The 7,185-nt window shown below is 37.7% G+C and overlaps 1 protein-coding gene across 1 annotated transcript; it reads left to right on the top strand.

Moving 5' to 3' along the window:
* Positions 1 to 5,410: 5,410 nt before the first annotated feature.
* Positions 5,411 to 6,796, top strand: LOC136802492 (uncharacterized). The gene has a single exon (XM_067059224.1). It carries the CDS (start codon positions 5,411 to 5,413, stop codon positions 6,794 to 6,796), a length of 1,386 nt encoding a protein of 461 aa, XP_066915325.1.
* The last annotated feature ends 389 nt before the right edge of the window (positions 6,797 to 7,185 follow it).

Here is a 7,185-nt window from a genome sequence, read left to right as displayed (position 1 = left end):
AATCTTTAAAATACCCATACTTTATGTCCTGTACGTAACAATTTTTGGATTGCCTTCTTTAATAGCACTTCATAGAAAAAATATATACCTTAGAGCTATTCATGAAACTTTTTACAAGTCCATAAGCAATACTAACATCATCAAAATCAATTGAAGCTTGAACTTGAAGTTTTAAAATGCGTGTTAAAGGGTTTAAACAAAGCTTCACTCATCAGGAAAGCTTACAAAGTGATGACTGATTAGAGCCTAGAAAATGTGTCTAAACAACGTTAAGTTGTAAAAAAATACTTTTCAGGGGCATATTAATCTTGGGATATCAAAATTTTTTGAATAAAAACTCATTTTGAAGTGATTTGCATGGATTGATAAAGATTTTAGATTTTTTTGTTAGGTATGGGACAATGTTACGTACGGGACACAGCATGTACTTTCAGCTGAGGTTTTTTCAAAATCAAGTTTTGTTTGTTTTGGCTATAATTTCTAGACAAATAGTAGTAGGCATACAGAAAAGCAAAAAAAATAATGCTCATAAACTATTTATAAAAGAATTTATGCAATTTTGTGTCTGTTACGTCCGGGATATTTACGTAGAACAATTAGACCAATTGCAGGACAAATAACTTTTTTTTTTGTAGTCTTCACACCTAAACTATTTTCAAAGCTATACCACATACAGGTAAACAAATTAAAAAATACAATTTATTTGTTCAAACAGCTTCACAAAAAATGATAAGGGCATATCAAATGAAATTGTTACGTTTGGGACACAAAACCTTGACCTCGCAGTAAATTCTGCCCCAAGGCTTACAGTATTCCTACCAGTTATGAATGTAAATTATGAATAAAACTTAACTTCAACTTATGCCAGAATAGGTAATCAAAATAAAAAATGACACATAAGACATAATGTTGCTGTAATGATAGCTTCAAAATTAAGATTTTCCCAAAATCGTCCCTTACGTAACGCAAAATGTCCCGTACGTAACTCCTGAACCGTTTACCGTCAACTGCTCTAACTTGGGACGATTGGTCAAAACATGGGACTGTTGCATATCTGGTCTGTATTTTCACTTACTGTAAAATCGAAAGAGAAAGCGTGTATTTTTAGATGCGCCGTTCCTTAACTCAAATCAAATGACCTTGGAGATTCAGTGAAATGGTGGCCGAATTACTGTCCCATGTTTCGTCAGATAGTCCCAAGTTAGAGCAGTTGACGGTACTTTCTGGAAAAAAAATTTTAAACCGTTCTGTTATCCATAGACCTTTTCGCCTTTCTATCTGCCATATTGAATTGTATGCAAAGATTTATGGTGGCCGAATTGCCGTGGTGAAATTCCCTTAGAAAGTATGCAAAATATATGCAAAAAGAAAGTATTAATATACCGGGTGACCCACGAAAAAGTTCGGACGTTTCCCGGCGTCTTGAGGCCGAACAAATGTCCCAAAGTGCTTGGAATTTTGATATTTAGAAAGTAGATATCCTAACTTAAAATTTGAGCCATCACTAGTTTTAAATTTGACCAACTTGTTCTCTACTTATGAGCTTTTAAAGTCAAAATTCACTTTTCGGAAAGTGTAAAAAACACGTAAAAAAGAGTATATAAAACTTACATGCATAATTGGTATTATATTAAAGTGTAATCTTGTAGAAGAAAGATTAAATTTGCTTCATTTGAAAACTAGAATTAATCAAATTCGCTCATCTCTAAGAACAAGCACTTCATAAAACCATAACATTAGCCATAAACTCAAGCTGAAAAATCACCCTCGTACAAAAATAATCCTTATTCGGCTGACGGTAAATTATTCTCCTGGGAATAGAACTGTCAGACGATCAAATCAAAACATTGATCTGAACCTGCTGAATGTGTGACGTCATAATTACTGCTTTCAGTTTGCGTGTTTTGAAAGTTTGTGTGTGTACTCCGTCTTGGTGGATTTTTTTAATGCCATGAAAACAGAATACGCAATGTCTTTAAGAACAAATTTCTAAAAGGCTTTTGTTGTTTTGTAAATACTTCTCTTGGATTGAGAAATTTCATCTTTTATTGTTCTAATGATTATAATATTTCTTTATAAGATGCTTTGTTCAGTGTAGCTGGGACCTCGATATTCCAGGATTAGATTAGATATCTTTTTTCTTTAAAGAATCAACAAGCCATCAACATAGATAAATGACACACATTTCCTCAGAAACTTTTAAAATTATCTGCCATTATGACTTTCCTAACCAATCAGGTTAGGTATCAGAATTCCTATGGGAGTTCTTTTCCGAAATTTGTAAAATAGCTAAGTCGGCAAAAAACTTTTCCCGGGGGTTTGAGGAATAAACAGAACTGTTATCATTTGTTTTTTATTTAACCATATTTAAATTTGCGCTCAAAAATACTTAAATAAATAAGTTAATGATATTCAATATACTATTTGTATCTCTCAGAAAATAAACACTTACTGAACGACATAGTTTATCATTTGGAATACCCCGTGTTTGGACCATTCTATCGTGGGCGCAAAATAGGGCGGAAACTAAGTAGCACCCTCAGTGCAAGATTGCCGTCTCATCTTTATTTGCCCGCGTGAAAATGCGAGCTAATCATTTCTTTCTCGCGCGCTCGAGGGGAAAAGGAAAGTGATCGATATTCTTTGATTGAAGGAAAAACGTCAGAAACAAACCCAAAGACCAAAAGATGTATTTTGTTGCTGAGAATCAATCCTATGAAGATGAAAAAATTTCTGCTAAGCATTTTTTTCGGAACACTGAAAAGCTCTAATTTCGATCTTCCTTTAAGGGGTCACTCACATATCGATTTTTCCTGCAACTAACGTCATTGTGACGCTATCTGAAGAACCCCCCACCCCCCTTTCTTAGCGTCATTTACATAAATATACCAAAAACGATGGAAGTAATTTTTTTCTCTATTACAGATATTGATAGCCAGCCACATTGATTTTTGTGCTTCGTTTCGCACGATTTTAAAACAAGTGGTTTTGACTTATGACTTTCACATTTGTTTGTCCCCAGACAAACGGCTCGTTGTTTTGTCATATTTATGTAGACGGTCCGTCAGCGCGGCCCTTGTATATCAAAATACGGCCCATCTATTTTTTATTGCGGTATCTCTGTTTTTATGATTAGGGAGATAATAACATATTCCTACAAACGTAACGGAAGGGTATTGGATATCATCTCTGTTATATTTTATGCGTTTGAATTAAGATGGCAGGTGTAGCGAAGAATGGAATACAAAATGTTACAGGTTTGAAAATCGATATTCTGTTGAAATTTCTTAGCGTCATATAGGCTCTGACCCCCACCCCCTCGCGTCACAATGACGTTAGTTGCAGGGAACATCGATATGTGAGTGACCCCTAAGGTAAAGAGGTTGCGAGATTTGGGTTAGCGAGGCAAAAATTGCTAAAAAACTGGTAAAATCGTAATCCTCAAAAATCGAAGTTCCAGCCTCACTGTTGTTGTCTTTTTAATCTTTGTGTAAACTTGCACATGTTTTGCATATTTTCGACTGAATTCAACCACGGCTTTTTCGTTCCTCTATTTTTGCATGGTGAAGGCTTCTTTATAAAGACGAAAGACATGTATCTATTTTTCGGATCCGGCATGCGGGAATAGTGTCAGGACCTGCAGGCAACCTGGTAGGGTTGGGTATGGGTGTGGTTTGGGTGTGGTTACGTATCAGATTGGCTAGGAATTGGGTTATTATCAGTTAGGGTTGTAGCCTGGGAATCCAAGCGTTAAACTTTTTTCACAGTCTAGTTTATGATATTTTTGCTGCTGGTTTAACGCTTGGTGCAGGTAACTCGCCTGCAGGGAGATTTTTCCCTGCAATGCAGGTTCGGCCTGATTGGCCAGCTTTCGGCGTATTACTTAGCAGTACTTTCGCGCGCATTTTGATTATTTCGATGCGCGCGCATAATTTATGGAAAAAGCTGACTCTGCAGAAAAAAGGAAAACAAATGAAAATGAAAACATAGATTCATTTCAAAACAAAATGGCTGTTGGCTGGAAGTCTAAATACATGTGGCTGATGTTTTGATGTGGTTTTTAGTAGTTTTGAAAGTCTTTAGAGCTTGTGAAAGAGTTTTTTATGGTAAGTTGATTATGTGTGTTTGCCTGGGTTTCCAAAGTTCAGAAACTCTGTCAACAAGGGTTCACACACAGACTGTTTATAACATTCTGTGTCAGCCTAATCTACCTGCACCAAGCTCTATAATTTTAGAACTTTGTGAGGTGAGGTATTTTTTGTTTTTTCTAAAATTATGAGCTTGGATTCCCAGGCTATTAGGGTTGGAGTTAGAGCTCGAAACAAGCACTCTTTTGTGGTTTTCTCTTAATCCGTGGTGCAGTGGATAAGGCATTGGATTTCAAAACATCGGAACTTTGCATTTTAGTGGGTTCGAATCCCACCGGTGGCGATTGTACGATAATGGAGTCATAGTTATGTTACTGTACATATATTTATCTTATCGTTTAGATCAATACATTCGTTATACTAAATAGAAATTAACTGAATGATACTTTTATCCATGTATTGATCCTTATCACTGCATCATGACTGTTTTGAATTGCCCAATCCCTGGTTGTGGGTTTGCCACTGATGATGTCGATGTAGTTGGGGCTGCAGCAATCTTGAACGCTCACACATACACACACATGGTAGTACCGCAACCAGCAGCTCCTCCCGTAAGAGGCCCGAAACTTGACCGTCCAAAGCTACAGCTCAACTGCACCAATGAAGACTGGAACGCTTTTCAACGTCGTTGGGAGACTTACCGTACAGGATCTGGAATTCGGGATGATATCGCCGCAGGGCAGTTATTAGAATGTACAACTGAACAGTTGGGAAACATATTGCTCCGTGCGGAACCTGCTTTCACTACCAAACCTGTAGCCGAGGCTTTACAAGTGTTGAAATCCGTTGCTGTGGTACCAGTTGCACTTGGAGTCCTTCGCTCGGAACTAAGTGTTATGCGACAAGACCCTGATGAGCCATTTCGAACATTTGCGGCTAGAGTGCAAGGAAAAGCTGAAGTGTGTGAATTTACTGTTAACTTTAACGTTAATTGTGGAAATTGTAATAACGATGTGACAGGTGAAGTGTATTATACTGATGAGATGATTCGAGACGTCCTGCTTAACGGCATTGCTGATATGAATTCGTCGTGAGGCGTTAAGCTCTGAGGACCTGCAGGTGAAATCAATNTTTCTGGCTTCATAGTGACAAACAATTGAAACCCTATGTTCGCAACCGTGTCAACGAAGTTCATCGCTTCACAAATCCTGATGACTGGAGGTTTGTCAAAAGTCAAGACATGATGCTGATATCGGACAAGAAAAGGTGTATCCTTGAATGAAATTTGTCAAGATTCAAAATGGTTCAATGGTTTTCCATGGATGAAAGAATCAGTGGAAACTTTCCCAACCAAGACTGTTAATCAAATCAAGCTCAATCAGGATGAAGTCAAGGATATTGAGAAAGAGCAAATTATATCAACAATCAGTCCACAGAGCATGTTGTCAATGTCATACTTGTCAGAAGCTCAAACTTGCCATTTGTCATCATCAGCACAATCAATATCTGATCGATACAGTTTTTCAAAGTACATCATTGATCCTAACAAATATGGTTGGAAGAAAGCCATTTCAACTCTTGCTCTTGTGATCAAATTCCTAAAACTCAAGTCGTGTCTACCAAAACCATCTTCAAAGGATAACAACACGTTGGCACAGGAATATTTCTTTATCAAAGCAACCCAAGAAGTGAAGAAATTTACACCATCAAAGAGATTGGCAAACATTTCATCTGAGAAAAACGGAATTCTTTACTACAATGAACGTATCCTTCCAATCGAAAAAATCACATCAACTGGAAAGCTCACCAATGCAATGTTTGACTTGTCCTCGTCAACCTTCATTGTCCCAGTTGTCGATAGATATTCGCCAATCGCTTACAGTATTGTTAACTTCATTCACTGGCACCACCCGGTGGCTAAACACAAAGGAGTGGAAACAGTGTATCGCTACGTTCTACAGATCGCATATATCATCGATGGACGAGATCTAATTCGTACTATCAGAAGGAATTGTCAAAGATGCCGCTACCTGGCCAAGAAAGCAATCAACGTTGAAATGGGTCCAGTATCCCAGCACAGTCTCAATATTGCACCACCATTTTATTCAACTCAAGTGGATCTATGTGGTCCATTCAGTGCATATTCAAGTTTCAATAAGCGAAAGAGTATAAAGATTTGGTTGGTGGTTTTTTGTTGTACAACAACATCAGCAACAAAAATACATGTTATGGATGACTACAGTACACCATCGTTCATCCTATCGGTTATCAGATTTTCAAGCAACGTTGGCTATCCCAAGTATTTGTTGCCAGATGAAGGCAGTCAATTAGTCAAAGGATGTGATTCTCTCCGACTCAACTTTAAGGATCTTCAAAACCAACTTCATCGCGACACAATGATCGAATTTGAAGTATGTCCAGTTTCAGGTCATTTCATGCACGGAAAGGTAGAAAGAAAGATTCAAGAAATAAAGAAATCAATTGAGATGAATTTCCACAACCATAAGCTTTCCTTAATGCAATGGGAAACTGTTGCAGCACAAGTTGGAAATACAATCAATGACATGCCACTTGCTCTTGCTGGACAGACTGATTACGAGATATCTGATGTCTTAACACCAAATCGTCTGCTACTGGGCAGAAATACGAGAGAAGTCCAACCTTTCCTGTTGATGTTAGCACAAAACCTGATAAATTCATCAGGTTGAATCAAGAGATATTTCAAGCGTGGTTCGAAACATGGCTCGTTGTCCATGTGCCACGGCTAATGCATCGACCAAAATGGGTTCAAGAACGAATACGACATCAAAACCGGAGACATCGTCCTATTTGCAAAGCGTGAGAATGCACTCTCAAGCACATACCAATATGGAATGGTGAAAAGTGTCGAGAAAAGTACAGATGGAAAGATTCGAAAGGTATTGGTGAAGTATCGAAATCATAGCGAAAATGTTGATCGTGAAACGTTTCGTGCACTCGTGGCTTGATCATGATTCACCCGTATGATGAATTGAGTATAAGTGAAGAATTGGCATTTGCTGGTTGTATTAATGAATAAATTTTGCATCGTGTCTTTGGGCAGTGTAATTTGACCAAT

Source organism: Clytia hemisphaerica, unplaced genomic scaffold (genome assembly GCF_902728285.1).
Source record: "Clytia hemisphaerica strain Z4C2 unplaced genomic scaffold, Clytia hemisphaerica genome assembly, whole genome shotgun sequence".
NCBI classification, from domain to species: domain Eukaryota; kingdom Metazoa; phylum Cnidaria; class Hydrozoa; order Leptothecata; family Clytiidae; genus Clytia; species Clytia hemisphaerica.
Note: the sequence above shows the minus strand (reverse complement) of the source record. Positions and strands in the feature narration are given on the sequence as shown.